The sequence below is a fragment of the Castanea sativa genome, chromosome 11, assembly GCF_040712315.1.
Source record: "Castanea sativa cultivar Marrone di Chiusa Pesio chromosome 11, ASM4071231v1".
In the NCBI taxonomy this organism is placed as follows: domain Eukaryota; kingdom Viridiplantae; phylum Streptophyta; class Magnoliopsida; order Fagales; family Fagaceae; genus Castanea; species Castanea sativa.
In genome coordinates this window covers 40298098-40323395 of record NC_134023.1, presented here as the reverse complement: position 1 = coordinate 40323395, position 25298 = coordinate 40298098, and the positions used below count along the sequence as shown (strand labels likewise).

The window sequence follows — 25298 nt, the reverse complement described above, 5'->3', positions numbered from 1 at the left end:
AAAGCTAGTTGTTTTATCAAGACGTTGTTGTTTTGCTATACTCGTTAGCTGTACTTATTCTCCCTCTCTAAACTTCAAAGTGTTGCAGTGGCTAGCAGTTATGAAGATATTTCTAGAAGCTAAAGTCAGTTGGATGATGACATGTTGATCACGTGTGTAATTGGGATTAACGACTCTCAATCTTTACAGAATTATAATTAGGCAATTAGTTTAAGCTACTCTTGATCTTGTATATATATGTATTGATGTACACTTTTGATAGTTAGTGTTGCCAATCATTTTTCATTCAATCACAGACTCCCTCTCTCTTCCTTTCTCTCTCTATTATTTTTTTGCCATTGTTAAAGTTTTGATTTTCTCAGCAATCTTTCACATTTAACAAGTAACAACATTCTACAAAGATTGTAGTTTTCTTTTTCTTCTCCTCCCTTTTCTATTTTCACACTTTGACTTTTCACATTTTTGTTTGTGAGAATTGATAGATATCATCTTGTAGCATTTGTAGCTCCAGGAAAATGATAACGCTCGCTTGGAACTTTCCACTTTTAATTTGAGTGTAACTATAGCCTATAGCATCTGAACCTTTGTGGCTTTGTACCTTATAAAGTAGAGTTGCCCGAAAATACAATAAGCATGCACAAGTTACTTATAATTTTGAGTCGGTCTAACATAAATATCTATAATGTAAAGCTGAAGGTCATATAATCTAAAATAACATCTTTGTAATTTTGTTTCGTCTTGATATTTTTTATTGCTTAACAACTTTATTAAATTTCTCTCGCATCTTCGAAAAAAAAAATTCTTAGTTTCACCACTAATTATATATAAGAATATTACCACCACACACCCTTAGTACAATAATTATTTTAAAAATATAAGTACCTATGAGGTGTAAGGGACAAGAGCTGGAGTTCAAGTCTCTAATAAAGAATTTCACACGCATATACATTTAGATTAAATTAGAGTAGAATTTTTATTTTGTATTAATATATATATATATATATATGAACTTTTCTTGAATGAAATTACTTATTTTCATTCATTTTCAACTCATCGTACCTTCAAGTAAAAAAATTATATGTAATTTTTATTTAACTATCCCGTGTATTGTACAAGTTAGTAACTAGTATGTTATATATATACATATATATAATCAAAATATTATTGACTTTTAGTTGACCTCTCTTTATTGTGCCACGTGGACGGTAGAAAATAACATGCATCTTAAAAGCCAATTGACTAAACTAAACTACCAACTCAACGTTCTGGCTCTTGGGTAGTTACAAATTTTGCACTAATCATATTCCTTCCCACCAAAAACAGAAAAAAGAAACACTTCAGGCCTATCTCGTTCTTCTATCACTCTCTTTCTAAACCAAAAAGAATCCAGGGCCCCGCAGTCTCACCATCTCATACCAAGAAAGCTACTCATCATTCAAATTTTTTGTTCACTGTCTGACTAAAAGCAAATATGAAACAAAAAAAAAATGAGATACCCCTTCACAACCACTCGTCTTTGGATCTCCTCCACCAAAGACGTGGTCCACGTCCACCATGTCGTTGACTCATTGTCACAAAACCTTGTGGCTTGGGATGGAGCCGCCAGGCTCTACTTATGTGACTCCAACAAACACTGCCTCTGTTGATCTCTTCAGATCCACTATAGATGGGTTGGATTTACTGTCTGAATTTTTTTTCCCTCATTTTTTTGAATTAGAATTTCGTTATGGTGATTTTTTTTGGGTTTAGTTACTGGATTCAGAGGCCCAATAACTTGAAATTATAACACCCGGTGCTTACATAATCCCCTACTCGAAGCAGCAATGGCATGGCACAAGTCATAGGTGCTCTATACATCACAAATATTTGTTGCAGGTTAAGCGTCAAAAGCATTGGTGAGCCAGAGAGAGAGAAAGAGACAGAGAGACAGAGAGAAGGGTGGGGTAAGAAACTCAATAGTACGCATACATTGTAGGATCTCTGCAGTGAAATTAGCATCACAGCCAATTCAGATCATTGACTCCAACAAATAAGAAAATCAAGGTATATGCGGTTATTGCATTAGAGCAATGAGCTAAACGCAAGATATGAATATAGTTTCAGATGTACTTCTAGCATATGAATGTAAAAACTTTGGAATATTTGAAGGGTAAAATGGCTCATATTCTTGGGCAATACCCTAAAATAGCAACGGTGAAGCAATGCCGTCAATGAAAGCACATCTCAGTTCTAAACAGGGAGAGAAGAATTATTAAGAAACTAATGCTAGATTGCAATTAATTTCATGTTCTACAAATGAGAGGAAACAAAAGTTTTTTCCCACTCAACCAAGCCCATATCAAAATTTTTGACTTGCACAACAATTATAATTGTGCATTATATAACACAATTATACAATCCTGTCATTCCCTCATTTTCCAGGGGAACCAAACCAAGGGTTCAGAACCCAGAAAAGTAGTAGATCCTACATTAACAAAGCAAGAATAACAAGCACTGAAAATATTGTCATCCGACATTATGTTTAAAGCAAAGAAGTGTTAATCTATACCATCTACCTCCATGTTACTTTTTTTTTCCCTCAATTTATGCCCTTAATTAAAATACCAGTCCTACAGTCCTCTCCAAATCAAATCTATTGAAATTCAATATCAAAGCCATAGAGTGAAATAACCTATACACAGACAGGCATAACCTTAGCCCAAATGCATTGTATACGCATTAAGGAGCTATTGGATTTCAGATTTTACACTCATTAGATAAAGTAAATAAAAAAATTTAAAAAAAAAAATCCTCCACCTATTCGGCTTATGTAAATTGTAAAGTAAGCTTTCCCATTGTGAACCCAATTAGCTGAAATTCAAAACCTTACATCTGTGAAAAAATCATCAGTCAAAAATATTTAGGAACTTTGAATCTCTAAAACGTTGTTCCTTATCTCTTTTTCTTCTTTTTTCTTTTTTCTTTTTTCAATAACCAAACAGACTCAAGCCTATTAGTTACAAAAGCAAACTTCAGTTAATTACATAAGAAAATGCGGAAATAAAAAATAAACAAAAAATCCAAATCCCAAATCTCAACACATACGTTTTCAAAGCATAGAAAGGAGCCATATTTGAAGGAAAATTTTAAAATCTTACCATAGTAACTAAAACATTGGGTAGGGTTGCTTCAAGAACACCTTCTCCAACAGCAATTTAGATAATAAACCTTCTAAAAGAAACCCATCTCTCTGTCTCAACCACACCCATCTAAAAGAAACCCTCCCACTCTCTGCTCCCATCATCTCTCTCTCTCTCTCTCTCTGCCACTCTTCTCGAAATGTCTTCAGAAGTTCTACAGTGAGTGAGAAAGACTCCCCCTCTCTCTGCGTAGCAAACAAATAGATCAAATAGAGTAAAAATACCAAACTGCCCCACTCCTGTCGTTTTAAGGTTTTGAAGGTCGTTTCGTCAAACAAACTCTCATTTTCTCTATCTCTATATATATAGTATAGAAACCCTCCTCACTTTCCAATAAACAAAGTATAATAAACTCCTACAAAGACTTTTATTTTTATTTTTATTTTTTATGAACAAACTCCTCCAAAGACTTTAAAAATAAAAAACTCCCAAAAACATCTTTCATATAGTTCACCGTATGTTATAGAGTTGGCAATTCACCATATATGTAATTAATAAAGTACAACACTCAATATAATTAAATTGAAAAAGTAGCATATAAATTTTGCTAAAAGGCTTATCAATTTTGATGAAAAAATGCGTAACCATTAAGAATTCAGTATATGAAACATTGAGTGTAGAAGCAGATAGTGTTGATTAGAAATAAGATAAAATAATAAAAAATAAACTAAAGAAATATTGTAGGTTTGGAGTCTGTGAGATCTATTGTTATTATAATTTTTTCTTGTACAATCCACAACATTGGAAAGAAGAAAGAGAGGAACAAATGAAAGGAGAAGTTACCACCAAGGTGGTGTGGTCCAGTGGTGTTAGGTGATGCATAAAGAGCTGCGCTAAGGGTGAGGTTCTATGTTCAAGTCCGAAAATGGACTTGCGTGGGGTTGCCTTCCTTGGCAGCCTAAGATCACTGGTGCCCCTTGTGGGGCTGGAGAAGTTATGGCTCACCAGTCTCCTTGCACCCTAGTAGGGCTCGGATCCTGACGAGTAGGGTGCTACTATGGTCATGTCTGTAGGTAGGATTGCCACGTTAGTCTCTCCCTACCCATTTTTCATTCCGCCAAAAAAAAAAATGAAAGGAGAAGTTTTCATTTTTGTTTTTTTGCTTGGGTTTGTTTGTTTGTTTGTTTGTTTGTTTGTTTTTTATTTAATTTTATGTGATGTGGATTGTTTTTATTTTTATTTTTTATGCAAGTTTTTTTTATATTATTATTTTTTCTTTTTACGGAAGATGAGATAGTGTTTCTTTTTTGGATGGTGTTTTTATTTATTTATAGCAACCATAGGTAGCCTTTCTTTCTTTTCTTTATCTTTTTTAGAAACGTAGGGTAGTGGGGCCAGAAAATGGGAAGTGGGAAGCTTTTTTTTTTTTTTTTTAGGAACCGTGGATAGTTTTTTTTTGTTTGTTTTTTTTAGAAGGTGGGGGCAGTGGGAATTGGGAATTGGGAAGTGGGAAGGTTGTTTTTTTAATTTATCTTTTTATGAATGCTGGGTAGTTATTTTATTTTTTATTTTTGTTGATTTACAATTTTAACTTTATTTTTTTTAAGGAATAAGAATAAATTAATTAAATTAAGGTATCTTAAGCTAAAATTGTAATAACTAACTTTCTGAATCCTTTTAATATATAGAGAAGAGATAATATATATACTATATATAGGAGAATTCATCTTTTTTAATTGAACTTTTATGTAGTTCAAAAATACTCTCATTAATGAATGGTAACTTCATTTAAAAATAGAGTTATAAATGTTAAATAACAAATTTTATTTTGAATTCGAAAAGAGAATTCCTAAAATTTAGGATTTTTTCCCTTTACATTCAAAAAATAAATTACAATTACCACTTATCTCTAAAATTTATCTTTTTTTATTTTTTTGAAAAAATTAAAAAATATTTATTTATTTTTTGATACAAATATATATATATATATATATATATATTTCTAAATTATAATATATGCAAATTTTAAACTTTTATCCCAAAAAATAGAAGTCTCTGAGCACATGCACGAGTGTGCACTTAGAGGCTAATATAGAGGTAACATCATTTGATCCCATGACTCGGACAAATATTTATGATACCAACAAGTCTAAAACACAATAATATTTTTCATAATTTTTTATACTTAATGTTATGTACTATAATTGATGAATAATATAAATAAAAAATAGGTAAAAATATTATTTTGGTCATTACATTTTGGGGCTATGTTCAATTTGGTCTCTATTATTTTTAACTTGAAGTCAATTTGGTTTCTACCGTTAACTCACTAACAGAAAATGTATACGTGACAAATAGTGTACACAATTGGCACACTTGATGTTGACATAGATAATAAAATAATAATAAAAATTATTTAATTTCTATTTGAGAAAATCATGTTATCAATTTTAAGAATTAAAAAAATAAAACAAAAAATTTGAATGATGAGTAGCTTTCTTGCATTTTCTTATCAGCCAAACATAACAAACTCATAAACACAAACTTAAATGCAATCCAAAAAATTCACCATAACCAAATTCTATTTCAACTTCCAAGCAATGGATCTCTCACTTTCAGACCCAACACCAATCCCCGACCTTCTTAGACCAACCAAATATAAAAGCAAAATTGAATAGTCTTAAAAGTTAAAACCCCAAAGATTCCTTGCATTATGTCCTATTGCATACTCAATCTCTTTCTTTCTGAACCAAAAAGATTCCAAGGGCCTACAGTCCCTAGTAATTCTGGTGCCACACCCTATCCCACAACTTTGTGCACAAATTTCACATGTGGCAAGCCACCTCATCACCTTGGGCCCACCAACATACCACAACACTTAAAGCTTGAGCGGCAAAACAAATCCTATAGTAAACATTACTCCTTTGGTCTTCTTCTCCCTCCCTCCCAAAACCCATATGTGAAAAAGCTTAAGCGCCAAAACAAATTGTAGCTGCTGGAGTACTGGAACTACGATGCGAAAATTAAAAAATCACTCCGGAAAACACCATCCTACACTAGAAAATAAAAACCCAACCTTGAAAAACATTACCTCTCCACTGAAAAACCAAAACCCACTCCTCCCCAAACCCGCGAAAACCATCGTTCGTATCAGCTCCATCTATTGTGGGGGGAAAAAAATTCTCTTCCAAATCTCAGAGTTGATCAACATCTGCCATCCAAGGAGGTGATTTTTCATTTCGCTTTTCCTCTTATTTTCTCTAGATTTCTTTGTTAGTATTGCTCTCATTCAATAAAAATTATTATGCATTTGTGTTAGTTCACTATGTACTGTTGTGCTGTTAGTTTACTTTGTCAATTGTTTGTTGTGTTCTCAATTAAATTGTTGCTGGGAGGTTCCTTGTTTTAGGGTCCACTGCTTTATATACTCCCCTTGTACTCTATTCTATTTCTATGAAATCTAAATTGAAATATCAACAAAAAATGCAATCTTGAAGTTGTGAATTTGTTGCCTATAATAATTGGGTTTTCCATTTTTCTATTGCATTTGGAAATGAGATTTTTTTTTCTTTTGTAATAATGGCTAGAGGCTATAGACAATAAAAGTGATCCATCACTTGCTTTGCAAAAATAAATGCGAATAACAAATTTATATGAAGCACAAAATTTTTGAAAGGATAAATTATAATATTTAAAAATATTAATATTCTTATGATTAGGTGACTTTATATTTTGATAATGTGTTATGAATTATATTGTATAGGCATGGCAGATGAAATATCAAATGTTTTCTCACATGTGAAATTAAACAAAGATAATATTGAGAATGATATGGTGGAGGGGGATTCAAATGAAGATATCGAGAATGATATGGTGGAGGTGGAGTCGAATGAAGATAATATTGAGAATGAAATAGTGCAGTTGAATGAAATGGTAGAAACAAAAGGTGTGGAAAACAAAGCAAAAGACCCTAAGTTGGGAATGATGTTTGATTCCATTGTTGATGCTATGATATATTATAGAATGAACAAGAGTTTTAATTCATTTGTGGTTGCAGTAGGGGGACATGAGAATTTGTCTTTTCTAGAAAAGGATTGTAGAAATCTCACATGGAAAAATTCAAACATTCACATCTTAGGGAAGGGAATGCTAGTGCAATGCACCATTACTTTTTGAAAATGCAAGTTGACAATTCTAAATTCTTTTACACAATGGATTTTGATGACAACGGTCAATTAAAGAATGTATTTTGGGTTGATGCAAGAAGTAGGGCAGCATTCAAAGAGTTTGGTGATGTAGTTACATTTGACACTACATATATGGTTAACAAATACGAAATTCCATTTGCTCCATTTGTTAGGGTGAACCATCATGGGCAATCAACATTGCTAGGATGTGGATTGATCTTAAAAGAAGATACAAATTCATTTATATGGCTATTTAAATCTTGGCTTGCATGCATGTCTGAATGTCCTCCCAATGCAATTATTACGAATCAAGACAAAGTCATGAAAAAAGCGATAGAGATTGTTTTCCCTAATGCACAACATCGATGGTGCTTGTGGCATATCATGAATAAGTTGCCTGACAAATTTAAAGGGTTCAAAGACTATGAATCAATAAAGTTCTATATGAAAAATGTTGTTCATGATTCATTGACAAAAGAAGAATTTGAAGAAAGTTGGGGTAGTTTCATTAAGAAATATCAACTTGAAAGCAATGAATGGTTACCTGGGTTGTATGATGAGTGGCATCGTTGGGTGCCTGCCTCTGTGAATGATATGTTCTGGGCAGGAATGTCAACATCACAGCGAAGTGAAAGCACGAATGCTTTCTTTGATAAATACATTAATAAGAAAACTACTTTAAAACAATTTGTTGAAAAATATGAGAATTCTTTGGCAACAAAGGTGCATAATGAAACTATTTAAGATTTTAATTCTTTCAATTCATGCATTTCCTGTATAACTATTTATGATATGGAGAAACAATTTCAGAGTGCTTACACTTCGAGAAAATTTACAAATTTCCAAAATGAGATTGTTGAAAGCATTTGTTGCAGTTTGTCTTCATGAAGGGAACATAACAACTTTTCAGAGTATGAAGTACGTGAAGATGTATCACGTGGAGAAGGTTAGCGGAGTGTAATTTTTCATGTGTATTTTAATGAGGATAACAGTGAAGTTAACTGCAAATGCAGGTTGTTTGAGTTCAAGGGGATAGTACGCAGGCATCAAATATTGGTGTTTATTCATAGGAAGATTTATCGATTACCAGACAAGTACATCTTAAATAGATGGAATAAAAATGTCAAAAGGAGGCACACTAAAGTTTGAATAAGTTATGACAATTGGTCTTTAAAACTTGAAGCATGTCACTATGAAAAGATGTGTAATACTTTCTACGAGGTTGCTAATTTGACAGCAGATTCTGAAAATGCATATAAGAATGTGATGAAACAAATATGTGAAATGAAAGGAGAACTCAAGGAAGGGGGAAATGCTTGTGGTAGCAATAAGCCTATTTCTATAGATATTCAGAATGCTTCCACCTCATGTGGCAATGATCTTGTAATATCAAAAGAAGCTAGAAATTTTTTTGATCTAGTGGTTGTTTGTCAAAAGGAGCAACCATCATTTAAAAGGAAGATGTCAAAGGTTGAACAAGTTGTTAAGAAAAAAAAGGAAAAGGAAAAGAAAATGAAAATGAAGACTATAATTAACGAAGGCAATGTAGTTAACCAAGTTGAGACTTCAATTCTTGAGGAAATTTGTGAGAAGGTTAGGCTATAATAATTATATTATTTACTTATTTTTTGGATTAATAATTGTTATTACTATTATTAACTTTTTTACTTTGTGCTTTTGTAGGATTCTACCAAGGTTGGAAATGTGTATAGTACAAATTCTACTATGGGATTTGGTATGCTTGAAATGCATGAGAGTTTTACCTTTAATGTAATACTCTTTATTTTCTATTATCAGGATGTTGCTAATAGGTTTAAATTAAATATACTGAAATGCAATTATATTGTATATAAAATGTAGGATTTGAAATGCAACAGTCATAATCACAACATGTTGGCGATAAGAATTGTCAATTTTTTCCCCAATCGCTCGTGTAGCCAAACATAAGTGGAATTCCTAATATCACTGGGATACATCCATATTTTGGCCTACAAAATATGTTATAAGGAGGAACTTTTCCATTTCAAACAAATATGATAAGTCAAAAGTTTGGCATGCACCCTTTTCTTTACCATGATAATGTATCTCAAGTAGAAGTGTAGAACTCAATTTTGGGTTGGATCCATAGAACAATCATGGAGTCACTATAAAGAGGTAGGCGGCTCAAGGGCAGGTGCACAGTAACAACCAGATTTTTTTAAAAAAATTACTATTATTATTATTATGTTTTTATGTAGGATTCTATTTCCTTAAAGAGAATTTTATGTGGCCCACATTTGAGTGAAGATGAAACTCATGTCTTAAGTTTCTTATTTCATGTCTTAAGTTTCCTATTTGTGAAAGTTACATGTTAGGTATAACATCCTTTGGTAACCCTCAATTGGTATAACATCTTTGGTTAATAAAACACTACAAAGTTACAATTTTTAAGCTCCTTGATGGAAGGAGAGTTATGAAAATCTTCATCTAAAAGGGTCCCTAGTCCACCCTATATATATAGCCTGTATTTCCATCAAAATGATATGTGTGAGATAAAGGCTATAGACTAGAAGACCCTTTTATATACACTATCATCATATAGTGAGTCTTCTTTTCTTCAAAGACTTAAACAACTATGGCTAGAGCCTGAAGGTATATTTATTTTATTCCGCAACTCTAAATTTATCTTACATTTGGTATTAGAGCCTCCTTCATGCTATGTTGTTTAGTAATTTCTTTATTCATAGGTTTTCTATGATTTGGCTAAATTTCCAATGCACATATGGATTTAAGGACATAAAGTATTTGCATTGCATATTCTTTTGTGCTGGGACCTTTTGGCTAAATTAACTCTGCCATCAAAATCTTGCCTTTTAGCCAACGTCAGCAAACAAAGTTCTAAGAGGCATGGACTAATGTTAAGTTTTATGCCATGTATCTCATGTGTGGGTTATAGCATATAGTATTGAAGCCTATCACTAAAATAGTTTTTACCATTGTTTGGGTTGGATGGATTTAAGATGGGATAGTTTTTGAATATAGACGACTTTCTATAGAAAATTATTCCTTTTGCATTTGGCATTGGCCGAATGTTTCTGGGGAGATCATGATTGGTTTTCCAAATTTAAGCTTCTCATGAAAGGGGACATCTGTCATGATAGCTTTGCATATAGATTATTATGCTTCTTTGTTATTTAGCAGAACTTATCTTGTCTGACTTATAGTGTGGAGTGATTTTATAAAGTTTGTGACTATATATGAAAATTTGATCATTACATAGTTAAAATTTATGATATTTTTAGTGTATTTACAGTTTCTTACACTTGTCTTTAAATATCATTTTATGGTTTATTTTAATTGACATGATCAATATGATGTTTCGTTTATCTTTATGATGTCATTTGAAGGGGCGACTATCAAAATGACTTGAGAATAGCCATATCATCTTAAGCTGTAGTGATAATCACATCAAGTTAATTTTTATAATACTTCATTAAGAATAAAGACATCTAAATTGTAATTAATTCATGAATAACAATAACTTGGCCACACAGGGATGTTATTATTTTTATGATTTAATTGGAATAAGATGGTGAATTACACATTAAGAATATAATTTTCCTAGGCCCAAAGGTATGGAAAATTTTATTCTTATTTTAGTAAATTTATGTGTGATGCACCTCTACCCATAGGAAGGTTAGAATTTACTACTAAATTGACATTGGTTGATTTAGAATTAAGGTTTATATTTCATAGCCTTAAAGTTTATTTTTTCTTGGTTATTGCAGCAATTCCTACTACTTATATACCGATTAAAAATATGCCCACGAAAACCAAATAGCACAACAAAGTTGGTGAATCCATATATAACTGATTCTTCATGTGTGCCAACGTTAATTGGTGACAACTATAATGATTGGAAAGAAGCATAATAATCTATATGCAAAGTTATCATGATAGATGTAATGATCAAATTTTTATATATAGTCACAAACTTTATAAAATCACTGCAAATTATATGTAAGTCAGACAAGATAAGTTCTACTAAATAGCAAAGAAGCATAATAATCTATATGCAAAGTTATCATGATAGATGTCCACTTTCATGAGAAGCTTAAATTTGAAAAACCAATCATGTTCTCTACAGAAACATTTGGCCAATGCCAAATGCAAAAGGAATAATTTTCCATAGATAGTCGTCTATATCCAAAAACTATCCCATATTATAGCCATACAGCCCAAACAATGGTGAAAGCTATTTTAGTGATAGGCTTCAATACTACATGCTATGACCCACACATGAGATACATGGCATAAAACTTAACATTATTCCATACCTCTTAAAACTGGGTTTGTTGACATTTGTTAAAAGGCCAGATTTTGATGGCATAGTTAGTTTAGCCAAAAGGTCCCAGCACAAAAGAATATGCATTGCAAATACTTTATATCCTTAAATCCATATGTGCATCGAAAATTTAGCCAAATCATAAAAAATCTATGAATGAAAAAATTGCTAAACAACATAGCACGAAGGAGGCTTTGATACCAAATGTAAGATAAATTTAGAATTGCGGAATAAAATAAACATACTTCTAGCTAGCTATAGTTGTTTAAGTCTTTGGAGAAAAGAAGACTCACGTGGAACATATGGGAACATATGGGACTTAATAGCTTATTTGATGTTTTGTATTTGGACACATATTTGCTTGTTCTTAGAGAATAAAAGACAATATATATTTTGTGCACATAAAGTATATATATAGAGTTGATTTAATCCATGGGAATAAATAAAGGAAAATATATCCGTGGGAATGTTTAGAGGAGGACCCGAATGGCTAATAGGTAGTCCATTCATAAAGAATTAATGGCCCATAAAGTACTCATGTAAGGATTACATTATATTGTAATACATGGAAGGAAATACTCAATATACTTAGAGGGGATTACCACCATGATTCATATATTGGATTCTTTATTTGAGTGAGAGCATTTCACAACTAGTGACATGGATAATATTGTGGCTATAGCATAGTGATAATCACTTATTGAGTTATTTGAATTTCATGTGGGCCAAGTGGGAGAACGTAGGATTATACTTCCTTAAAGAGAATTTTTAAGTGACTCACATTTTAGTGAAGATGAAACTCATGCCTTAAGTTTCCTATTTGTTAAAGTTACATGTTAGGTGTAACATCCTTTAGTAACTCTCAATTGGTATAACCTCTTTGGTTAATGAAACTTCATGAAGTTACAATTTTTAAGCTCCTTGATGGAAGGAGAGTTATGAAAATCTTCATCTAAAAGGGTCCCTAGTCTAGTCTCTATATATAGCCTGTGTTTCCATCAAAATGTTATGTGTAAGGTAAAAGCCATATACTAGAAAACCCTTCTATATACATTATCATAATACAGTGAGTCCTCTTCTCTTCAAAAACTTAAACAACTATAGCTGAAGGTATGTTTATTTTATTTCGCAACTCAAAATTTATCTTACATTTTAATGTTGAAATCTAGTGCTTTAAAGCTGAGAATTGGGTTTATTGTTTTTATTTTTTTACCAGATGTACCGATTTAAAATTTTTTTTGGATCAAGGTCTAAATTTTAGATGTTGAGAACTTGAATTCCAAAAATTGAGAGGTGGTCAGCAAGTAAATTCTTTATGTAAATTATCAACTTACTCTCTTGCTAGTTAGGCTGGTCTTAACAGAAATTTTAAAAAGCTAGGGGGTTCATGGCCGCCTATAATTAATGTTGAGTCATTCCACATCGGTAAGGTGTGATATTGAGAAGAGGTTTATCTCTTGCCCCGCGATACTAACTGCCGCGTTCAATTTTGGTATTAGCGTGTGAGTGTATTCTCTTATCTCATCCTCCTTCCCCTATATATATGTGTGTGTGTGTGTGTGTGTGTGTCTCTAAAAAAAAAAGAAACTTAGTGTTGTTGGGTTATCCCACATCCGTAAGGTGTAATATTAAGAAGGATTTTATCACTTGCTCCGCGACACTAACTGCCGCATGCAGTTTTGGTATTGGCGTGTAAGTGTATTTCCTTATTTTATCTCCCTTCCCCTATATGTGTGTGTGTGTGTGTGTTTTCTAAAATAAAAAAAATACTCAGTGTTGTTGAGTCGTCCTACATTGGTAAGGTGTGATATTGAGAAGGGGTTTATCACTTGCTCTGTGATATTAACTGCCGCATGCAGTTTTGGTGTTGACGTGTAAGTGTATCTTCTTATCTCATCCCATTACCCATATGTGTGTGTGTATGTGTGTGTGTGCGTGTGTTTATAAAAAAAAAAAGATACTCAATGTTATTGAGTCGTCCCACATTGGTAATGGGTGATATTGAGAAGAGGTTAATCACTTGCTCTAGACACTAATTACCACATGCAGTTTTGGCGTTGGCGTGTGAGTATATTCCCTTATCTCATCCCACTTTCCCTATATGTGTGTGTGTGTGTGTGTGTGTGCACGCGCGTGTGTGTTTTCTCAAAAAAAAAAAAAGATACTCAGTGTTGTTGAGTCATCCCACATCGGTAAGGTGTGATATTGAGAAAGGGTTTATCACCTGTTCCGCGACACTAATTGCCGCATGCAGTTTTGGTATTAGCGTGTGAGTGTATTCTCTTATCTCATCTTTCTTCCCCTATATATATGTGTGTGTGTGTGTGTGTGTGTGTGTGTGTGTGTGTTTCTAAAAAAAAAATAAAGATACTCAGTGTTGTTGAGTCTTCTCACATTGGTAAGGTGTGATATTGAGAAGCGGTTTATCACTTGCTTCACGACACTAACTGCCGCATGCAGTTTTGGTGTTGGTGTGTGAGTGTATTCTCTTATCTCATCCCCCTTCCCGTATATGTGTGTGTGTGTGTGTGTGTTTTCTTAAATAAAAAGATACTAAGTGTTGTGATGTTGTCCCACATCGGTAATGTGTGATATTGAGAAAGGGTTTATCACTTGCTCTAGACACTAATTGCCGCATGCAGTTTTGGCGTTGGCGTGTGAGTGTATTCCCTTATCTCATCTCCCTTTCCCTATATGTGTGTGTGTGTGTGTGTGCACGCGTGTGTGTTTTCTCAAAAAAAAAAGATACTCAGTGTTGTTGAGTCATCCCACATCGGTAAGGTGTGATATTAAGAAAGGGTTTATCACCTGCTCCGCGACACTAATTGCCGCATGCATTTTTGGTATTGGCATGTGAGTGTATTCCCTTATCTCATCCCTCTTCCCCTATATATATGTGTGTGTGTGTTTGTTTTTTTTTTTTAAAAAAAAAGAAGATACTTAGTGTTGTTAAGTTGTCCCACATCGGTAAGGTGTGATATTGAGAAGAGATTTATCACTTGCTCTGCGACTCTAACTGCCGCATCCAGTTTTGGTGTTGGCGTGTGAGTGTATTCCCTTATCTTATCTCCCTTTCCCTATATGTGTGTGTGTGTGTGTGATTTCTCAAAAAAAAAAAAAGATACTCAGTGCTGTTCAGTTGTCCCATATCAGTAAGGTGTGATATTGAGAATGGTTTTATCACTTACTTCGCGACACTAATTGTCGCATGCAGTTTTGGTGTTAGCTTGTGAGTGTATTCTCTTATCTTATCATCCTTCCCCTAGATATATGTGTGTGTGTGTGTGTGTTTTCAAAAAAAAAAAAAAAAGATACTCAGTGTTGTTAAGTTGTTCTACATTGGTAAGGTGTGATATTAAGAAGAGATTTATCACTTGCTCTGCAACACTAACTGCCGCATGTAGTTTTGGTGTTGGCGTAGGAGTGTATTCCCTTATCTCATTCCCTTTTTCCTATATGTGTGTGTGTGTGTGTGCGCGTTTCTCAAAAAAAAAATACTCAGTGTTGTTGAGTTGTCCCGCATCGGTAAGGTGTGATATTAAGAAGGGGTTTATCACTTGCTCCGTGATACTAATTGCTACATGCAGTTTTGGTGCTGGCGTATAAGTGTATTCTCTTATCTCATTCCTCTTTCCCTATATGTGTGTGTGTGTGTGTGTGTGTGTATGTGTTTCTCATAAAAAAAAGATACTTAGTGTTGTTGACTAGTCCTACATCGGTAAGGTGTGATATTGAGAAGAGATTTATCACTTACTCCGCGACACTAACTGTTGCATATAGTTTTGGTGTTGTCGTGTAAGTGTATTCCCTTATCTCATCCTCCTTCCCCTATGAGTGTGTGTGTGTGTTTCTAAAAAAAAAAAAAAGATACTCAGTGTTGTTAAGTCGTCCCACATCGGTAAGGTGTGATATTTAGAAAGGTTTTATCACTTGCTCTGCGACACTAACTACCGCATGTAGTTTTGATATTGGCGTGTGAGTATATTCCCTTATCTCATCTCCCTTCCCCTATATATATGTGTGTGTGTGTGTTTTTAAAAAAAAAAAAGATACTCAGTGTTGTTGAGTCAACCCAGATTAGTAAGGTGTGATATTGAGAAGGGGTTTATCACTTGCTCCGTGACACTAACTGCCGCATGCAGTTTTGGTATTGACGTGTAAGTGTATTTTCTTATCTCTTCCTCTTTCCCATATGTGTGTGTGTGTCTGTGTGTGTGTGTTTCTAAAAAAAAAACAAAAGATACTCAATGTTGTTGAGCCATCCCACATCGATAATGTGTAATATTGAGAAGGAGTTTATTACTTGCTCCATGACACTAACTGCCGCATGCAGTTTTGGTGTTGGCATGTGAGTATATTATCTTATCTTATCTTCCTTCTCCTGTATGTGTGTGTGTGTGTGTGTGTTTCTAAAAGAAAATAAAGATACTTAGTGTTGTTAAGTCGTCCCACATCAGTAAGGTGTGATATTGAGAAGCGGTTTATCACTTGCTTCGCAACACCAATTGCCGTATGCAATTTTGGTGTTGGTGTGTGAGTGTATTCTCTTATCTCATCCCCCTTCCCCTACATGTGTGTATGTGTTTTGTTAAAAAAAAAAATACTCAGTATTGTTAAGTCGTCCCACATCGGTAAGATGTGATATTGAGAAGAGGTTTATCACTTGCTCCGCGACACTAATTGCCGTATGCAGTTTTGACGTTGGCGTTTGAGTGTATTCCCTTATCTCATCCCCCTTTCCCTATATGTGTGTGTGTGTGTGTGTGCACGCGCGTGTGTGTTTTCTCAAAAAAAAAAAAAAAGATACTCAGTGTTGTTGAGTCGTGCCACATCGGTAAGGTGTGATATTGAGAAGGAGTTTATCACTTGGTCTGCGACACTAAATGCCGCATGTAGTTTTGGTGTTGGCGTGTGAGTGTATTCATGTATCTCATCCTCCTTCCCCTATATATATGTGTGTGTGTGTGTGTGTGTTTAAAAAAAAAAAAAGATATTCTGTGTTGTTAAGTTGTCCCATATTGGTAAAGTGTGATATTGAGAAGAGTTTTATCACTTGCTCCACGACTCTAACTGCCGTATGTAGTTTTGGTGTTGGCGTGTGAGTGTATTCCCTTATCTCATCTCCATTTCCCTATATGTGTGTGTGTGTGTGCGCTCGCGCGTGTGCGTGTGTGTTTTCTCAAAAAAAAAGAAAAAGATACTCAGTGTTGTTGAGTCGTTCCTTATCAGTGAAGTGTGATATTGAGAAGGGTTTTATCACTTACTTCACGAAACTAATTGTCACATGTAGTTTTGGTGTTGGCGTGTGAGTGTATTCCCTTATCTCATCATCCTTCCTCTATATATATGTGTGTGTGTGTGTTTTCAAAAAAAAAAAAGATACTCAGTGTTGTTAAGTTGTCCTACATCGGTAAGGTGTGATATTGAAAAGATGTTTATTACATGCTCTGCAACACTAACTGCCGCATGCAGTTTTGGTGTTGGTGTGAGAGTGTATTCCCTTATCTCATCTCCTTTTCCTATGTGTGTGTGTGTTTCTCAACAAAAAAAAAATACTCAGTGTTATTGAGTCGTCCCACATCGGTATGTTGTGATATTGAGAAGAGGTTTATCACTTGATCCGTGACACTAACTGCTACATGTAGTTTTGGTGTTGGCATATGAGTGTATTCCCTTATCTTATCTCTCTTTCCCTATATATGTGTGTGTGTGTGTGTGTGTGTGTTTCTCATAAGAAAAAGATACTCAGTGTTGTTGAGTAGTCCCACATTGGTAAGGTGTGATATTGAGAAACGACTTATCACTTTCTCCGCGACACTAACTGCCGCATGTAGTTTTGGTGTTGGTGTGTAAGTGTATTCCCTTGTCTCATCCTCCTTCCCGTATGTGTGCGTGTGTGTTTCTCTAAAAAAAAAAAAAACTCAGTGTTGTTGAGTCGTCCCACATCGGTAAGGTGTGATATTGAGAAGGGGTTTATCACTTGCTGCACGACACTAATTGCCGTATGCAGTTTTGGTGTTGACGTGTGAATGTATTCTCTTATCCCATTCTTCTTTCTCTATATATATGTTTGTGTGTGTGTGTGTGTTTCTCAAAAAAAAAAAAAAAAAGGTACTTAGTGTTGTTAAGTTGTCCCACATCGGTAAGGTGTGATATTGAGGAGGGGTTTATCACTTCGCGACACTAACTGCCGCATGGAGTTTTGGTGTTGGCGTGTGAATATATTCCCTTATCTCATCTTCCTACCCCTATATATATGTGTGTGTGTGTGTGTGTGTTTCTTAAAAAAAAATAAAGATACTCAGTGTTGCTGAGTCGTCTCACATTGGTAAGGTGTGATATTAACAAGCGGTTTATCACTTGCTCACTACACTAACTGCCACATGCAGTTTTGGTGTTGGTGTGTGAGTGTATTCTCTTATCTCATCCCCCTTCCCGTATATGTGTGTGTGTGTGTGTGTGTTTTCTTAAATAAAAAGATACTCAGTGTTGTGATGTCGTCCCACATCGGTAATGTGTGATATTGAGAAGGGGTTTATCACTTGCTCCAGACACTAATTGCCACATGCAGTTTTGGCATTGGCGTGTGAGTGTATTCCCTTATTTCATCCCCCTTCGCCTATATATATGTGTGTGTGTGTTTGTTTTTTTTTTAAAAAAAAAAAAAAGATACTTAGTGTTGTTAAGTTGTCTCACATCGGTAAGGTGTGACATTGAGAAGAGATTTATCACTTGCTCTGCAACACTAACTACCGCATGTAGTTTTGGTGTTGGCGTAGGATTGTATTCCCTTATTTCATCCCATTTTTCCTATATGTGTGTGTGTGTGTGTGTTTCTAAAAAAAAAAAAAAAATACTCAGTGTTGTTGACTTGTCCCGCATCGGTAAGGTGTGATATTGAGAAGGGGTTTATCACTTGCTCCGTGATACTAACTGCTACATGCAGTTTTGGTATTGGCGTATGAGTGTATTCTCTTATCTCATACCTCTTTCCCTATGTGTGTGTGTGTGTGTGTGTGTGTGTGTGTGTGCGTATGTGTTTCTCATAAAAAAAAAGATACTCAGTGTTGTTGACTAGTCCCACATCGGTAAGGTGTGATATTGAGAAGAGATTTATCACTTACTCCGCGACACTAACTGCTGCATGCAGTTTTGGTGTTGGCGTGTAAGTGTATTCCCTTATCTCATCCTCCTTTCCCTATATGTGTGTGTGTATGTGTTTCTTAAAAAAAAAAAAAGATACTCTGTGTTGTTGAGTCGTCCCACATCGGTAAGGTGTTATATTTAGAAGGGTTTTATCACTTGCTCTGCGACACTAAATGCCGCATGTAGTTTTGGTGTTGGCATGTGAGTGTATTCCTTTATCTCATCCCCCTTCCCCTATATATATATATGTGTGTGTGTGTGTGTTTTTTTTTTTTAAAAAAAAGAAGAAGATATTCTGTGTTGTTAAGTTGTCCCATATCGGTAAGATGTGATATTGAGAAGAGTTTTATTACTTGCTCCGCAACTCTATCTGCCGCATGCAGTTTTGGTATTGGCGTGTGAGTGTATTCCCTTATCTCATCTCCCTTCCCCTGTATATGTGTGTGTGTATGTGTGTGTGTTTTTTTTTTTTTTAAAGATACTCAGTGTTGTTGAATCGTTCCAGATTGGTAAAGTGTGATATTGAGAAGGGGTTTATCACTTGCTCCGTGACACTAACTGCCGCATGCAGTTTTGGTGTTGACGTGTAAGTGTATTTTCTTATCTCATCCCCTTTCCCATATGTGTGTGTGTGTGTATTTCTAAAAAAAAAGAAAAAGATACTCAATGTTGTTGAGCCGTCCTACATCGGTAATGTGTGATATTGAGAAGGAGTTTATTACTTGCTCCATGACAGTAACTGCCGCATGTAGTTTTGGCGTTAGCATGTAAGTATATTCCTTTATCTCATCTTCCTTCCCCTATATATGTGTGTGTGTGTGTGTGTGTTTCTAAAAAAAAATAAAGATACTCAGTGTTGTTAAGTCGTCCCACATCGGTAAGGTGTGATATTGAGAAGAGATTTATCACTTGCTTCGCAACACTAATTGCCGCATGCAGTTTTGGTGTTGGCGTGTGAGTGTATTCTCTTATCTCATCCCCCTTCCCCTATATGTGTGTGTGTGTTTTGTTAAAAAAAAAAATATACTCAGTGTTGTTAAGTCGTCCCACATCGGTAAGGTGTGATATTGAGAAGGGGTTTATCACTTGCTTTGGATACTAATTGCCGCATGCAGTTTTGACGTTGGCTTTTGAGTGTATTCGCTTATCTCATCCCCCTTTCCCTATATGTGTGTGTGTGTGTGTGTGTGTGTGTGTGTACGCGCATGCGCGTGTGTGTTTTCTCAAAAAAAAAAAAGATACTTAGTGTTGTTGAGTCGTGGCACATCGGTAAGGTGTGATATTGAGAAGGAGTTTATCACTTGGTCTGCGACACTAAATGCCACATGTAGTTTTTGTGTTGGCGTGTGAGTGTATTCCCTTATCTCATCCCCCTTCCCCTATATATATATATATGTGTGTGTGTGTGTTTTAAAAAAAAAAAAGATATTTTGTGTTGTTAAGTTGTCCCATATCGGTAAGGTGTGATATTGAGAAGAGTTTTATCACTTGCTCCGCGACTCTAACTACTGTATGCAGTTTTGGTGTTGGCGTGTGAGTGTATTCCCTTATCTCATCTCCCTTTCCCTATATGTGTGTGCGCGTGTGCGTGTGTGTTTTCTCAGAAAAGAAAAGATACTCAGTGTTGTTGAGTCGTTCCATATCAGTGAAGTGTGATATTGAGAAGGGCTTTATCACTTACTTTACGACACTAATTGTTGCATGTAGTTTTGGTGTTGGTGTGTGAGTGTATTCCCTTATCTCATCATCCTTCCCCTATTTATATGTTTATGTGTGTGCGTGTGTGTTTTCAAAAAAAAAAAGATACTCAGTGTTGTTGAGTCGTCCCACATCGGTAAGGTGTGATATTGAAAAGAGATTTATTACTTGCTCTGCCGCATGCAGTTTTGGTGTTGGTGTGAGAGTGTATTCCCTTATCTCATCCCCCATTTCCTATGTGTATGTGTGTGTGTTTCTCAAAAAAAAAAAAATACTCAGTGTTGTTGAGTCGTTCCACATCGGTAAGGTATGATATTGAGAAGGGGTTTATCACTTGATCCGTGACACTAACTGCTACATGCAGTTTTGGTGTTGGCATATGAGTGTATTCCCTTATCTCATCCTTCTTTCCCTATATATGTGTGTGTGTGTGTGTGTTTCTCATAAAAAAAAGATACTCAGTGTTATTGAGTAGTCCCACATTGGTAAGGTGTGATATTGAGAAGGGACTTATCACTTTCTCCGCGACACTAACTACCGCATGCAGTTTTGGTGTTGGCGTGTAAGTGTGTTCCCTTGTCTCATCCTCCTTCCCTTATGTATGTGTGCGTGTGTGTGTTTCTCTACAAAAAAAAAAAAAACTCAGTGTTGTTGAGTCGTCCCACATCGATAAGGTGTGATATTGAGAAGAGATTTATTACTTGCTCCACGACACTAATTGATGCATGCAGTTTTGGTATTGGCGTGTGAATGTATTCTTTTATCCCATTCTCCTTTCTCTATATATATGTTTGTGTGTGTATGTGTTTCTCAAAAAAAAAAAAAAGGTACTTAGTGTTGTTGAGTTGTCCCACATCGGTAAGGTGTGATATTGAGGAGGGGTTTATCACTTACTTCGCGACACTAACTGCCGCATGCAGTTTTGGTGTTGGTGTGTGAGTGTATTCCCTTATCTCGTTCTTTTCTCCTATATGTGTGTGTGTTTCTAAAAAAAAAATAAAAATTGATGTTATGTACAATAATTGATAAATAATAAAAATAATATCAACTCCATGAAAGTGATGATAATATTCCAATTATCTTAATATACTTTTGGGTAAAATATCATTTTCTTCCTTAAATTTTTAGTTTTTCGTTTCTAAACCGTCAAAAGTTTGTTTTTTCATTCCTACACTTTACAATGTGTTATACTTTTCATCCTTTAGTTAATGTCTGTTAGTTTATGACCTACGTGGCCTAATAATACGTTTCAATTTGGCTTATGACATGGCTAAACCAAATCGTTTGTTGATTCCAGTTAACTCAACTGGTTGGTGTCTTAATCTGATAGTTATATAAGAGATTTAGGGTTCAATCCCTGCTTACACCAAAATCTGATTGGTGTCTTAGTTTGATGATAAAAACCCATCATCAGGAGTAAACGCCAATAAGCTCTTTCTCTACCAAAAAAAAAAAAAAAAAAAAAACCAAATCGTTTAATTTTAAAACGTATGGACACTTGGCATACAATTATTGGCACATGTGGATTACATATTACATTAAGACAAAAATACCCTTCACTATCTCAGTAGAGCTTTATGGAAAAAATCAAAATATCCAACGTGAAACCCTAGTGGTATAGTCCAACCGTGAAATCCCCTCCCCCAATCCGCGACTGGCAACCCCAACCACGAAATTCCCATCCACGCCGACAAGTCCACATCACCGATCCATCAGTGGTTTTTGCTGATCTTCACAATCTGCCGGGTGAACCCCACGCATCAATTCCCAAGGTAACAAGTATAGCTCTAAACTCAGTTCTTAAAAAAAAAAAAAAAAAAAAAAATTTCTTCTAAGACACCGTTGTTACTAAAGCAGTAGCAGAGAAATCCATGGCCATAAACTCCTTCAAATTCAAGCATCCTCTTAGTTCTCTGTGTGTGTCAGTGTTTATTTGGCTTTTTTGCTTTTTATTTATTTTAGAAGTTATGCAATTGTGGTGGATATGGTATTAAGGTAGAACTTTTTGATTTGGGTTTGTGAAATGATTATTGTTCTATTGGTTATTTGGTTGATTTATTGACTATATGCTTGACGAAATTCCTAAAAAGAAATAGAATTTTGCCTACCATAAGCAAAGTGGGAAGTGAGGCAAGGCAAGGCAAGGCAAGGCAGATTAATGAGCATGGGTTAGGGGAAATAAGGTGAAGGACTAAGACGGCAGTGTCTGGGTAGGCGATCAGTGCCGCCACAGCGAGATTCGATGTATCATTGGGAGTGAGGGGCATTTTTGTCTCACTGCAATATTTATTCCACATGTGCCAATATTTATACGCCAAATGTCCATACTTTTTTTTTTTTTTTGATAAGAAATGTCCATACTTTTTAAAATTAAATGGTTTTGGTTTAAGTCTTTGGTTTAAGTCGTATGGTATGTTAGCACATTTGTATGCTACATAAGAAATAAACTAACGGACCTTAACAAAAAGATGAAAAGTGTATTGTTTTGTATAATTTAGAAATAAAAAACAAATTTTTGTAAAAATTTAAGTACGAAAATAATATTTTATCTCATAATAATAATATAATATAATATTTTAGTGGTGACGATGAAGGCATATCCAGATATCCTTTTATCACTTATCCTACAAAATATTATAATAATATAATATAATAATAATTAAAACAATCAACAGCAACGCCACCAGGCACCAGCTAACTACCAACTACATGTTTCTCCAAAAAAAAAAAAAAAAACCAGCTACATGAAAATGTGGGATTATTGTTGAAGTAAGAAGAGTGGAGAAGCAACACAGTTGTTAACTGTGTCGTGTGGTTCAAGAAATGTCCACTGAAAAGCCACTGCTATTAGACACCGTTGCAAATGCCGCCGTTGACTACAAAGGCCGGCGAGTCCTCAGATCCAACTCTGGAGGTTGGAGGTCGGCATATTTCATCATAGGTAAGAAAGTCTCACCCAAACCAATTCAACTATAAGAATTATGATGATCATCCCCTTTTGTGTTTTTGGGCATAAAAATAGTAATATGATGGTTTATATCAGGCGTGGAAGTGGCTGAGAGGTTTGCATATTATGGGATTAGCTGCAACCTGATCATGTACTTGACTGAGCAGCTGGGGCAATCAACGGCCACTGCAGCCGAGAACATCAACACTTGGTCCGGAACTGCATCGTTGCTTCCTCTTTTAGGAGCATTCGTAGCTGATTCTTATCTGGGGCGCTACCGCACCATTATTATTGCTTCTTGCATTTACGTTCTGGTGCGTATCTCTCTCTCTCTGCCCCTAAATTCCATTTAAGCATCCCTTGCCAAAAGTGGGAGAAAAACTAGCAAGTTGCAAAGATCTCATAGCAGCACAAATGCATAGGCACTTCTTTTCCAATAACTCCTGTAGCAACCCTTAGACAACCATTATTGTCCTGGTCTTGACTTTTCCACAAAGGCTATGTAAGAAGCATACGGCTTATGTCCAGTGTATTAGTGTATTGGACACGTTATGATATCGATGCATTGGACAAAATCTCAACCCATGTATGAATTGCCCACCTTTAATAATACTAGAGAAAGAAACAAAATGGAGAGTATTGCCAAAGTTGACTCAGCTCTCTTCCTCAAAATCCTTTGCATACAAGAATTCTGCTAGAGATTAGTACATTTTCATGGAAACAAGAGGTCTTTAAAAAACACACTGTTTTATGACAAGAAAGTATCAGCTTTCAGAACCAAATCTTTCCAAACCAAACATTACTAATTTACTATTTTAGCATTAATTTTTAAACTTCGGCATTTTATTTTTTAGTTTAACTATCCATGACTTAGATTGGGACTAATCACAGGGACTAGGCTTGCTAACTCTGTCAGCTATGCTTCCTTCTATCAGTACTTCTAATTACATGGACACCAGCAAAGTTAGATTAGGTTCTTCAGAGCTCCAAGTGAATTTACTCTTCATCTCTCTATATCTAGTAGCAGTTGGGCAAGGTGGACACAAGCCTTGTGTTCAAGCTTTTGGAGCTGACCAGTTTGATGGAGAAGATCTGGTGGAATGCCGTGCCAAAAGCTCATTCTTCAATTGGTGGTATTTTGGAGTATGTGCAGGTTCTTCTGTGGCAATGTTGATCGTAAGCTTTGTACAAGAAAACCTTAGTTGGGGTCTAGGATTTGGAATCCCCTGTGTTGTGATGGTCATTGCCTTAGGTGTCTTCTTGCTTGGTACTAGAACTTATAGATATAGTATCAAAGAGGTGAAAAGCCCATTTGTGAGAATCGGTCAGGTGTTTGTTACAGCAATTAAGAATTGGCGGGCTAAACCATCAGAAATAGTTATTGAAGAGGAAGCTTGCAGAACCCTGCCACAGCATAGCTCTGAACAATTCAAGTAAGAGAGCAATATTCATTTTTATTTTAAAGACTTACTACCTCTCTAATATGGTATTTCTTGTCCCAAAAAATAAAATAGAAACTTTATATATAAATATGATATAAAGGGTCCAGGAGGTTAAGTTATTGAAGAGATAATACTTGGAGGAGACAATTAAAACCTTAATATAACATATAATAAACACATTTAATCCAGAAGCTTATTTGTGGGTAATGACTATACATGGTAAAATTGGACTTGGACTTAATAAACGATGCGAACCTGAAAGAAAAATATCGGTATGAGTCAGGCTTTTGTACCCGTAAAAAAAAAAAAGGGTTGACCTAAGTACCACCTGCTGAAATTCCTGTGTCCAGCTCAATCTGTAAGTCACACAAGTCAACTCTTTTTATTTTGAAAGGAAAAAATTTAGCTTCTTTTGGCCTTTTGATCCTTTGTAAA

The 25298-nt window shown here is 35.1% G+C and overlaps 1 protein-coding gene and 1 pseudogene across 2 annotated transcripts in view; both read left to right on the top strand.

Moving 5' to 3' along the window:
• Nucleotides 1–25298, top strand: part of LOC142617190 (protein NRT1/ PTR FAMILY 5.10-like) — a 54258-nt gene that overhangs the window by 27538 nt on the left and 1422 nt on the right. Inside the window, exons 1-4 of one of the 2 annotated variants that reach the window (XM_075789926.1) lie at nucleotides 22108–22246; nucleotides 23215–23415; nucleotides 23518–23735; nucleotides 24313–24854. In XM_075789926.1, the coding sequence (XP_075646041.1) occupies nucleotides 23298–23415; nucleotides 23518–23735; nucleotides 24313–24854 (878 nt within the window). In that variant the 5' untranslated portion in view covers nucleotides 22108–22246; nucleotides 23215–23297. Of the gene's footprint in view, nucleotides 1–22107; nucleotides 22247–23214; nucleotides 23416–23517; nucleotides 23736–24312; nucleotides 24855–25298 lie in introns of those variants that run through there. The other variant, XM_075789927.1, reaches the window with a different exon arrangement.
• Nucleotides 6885–9114, top strand: LOC142615304 (protein FAR1-RELATED SEQUENCE 9-like; annotated as a pseudogene).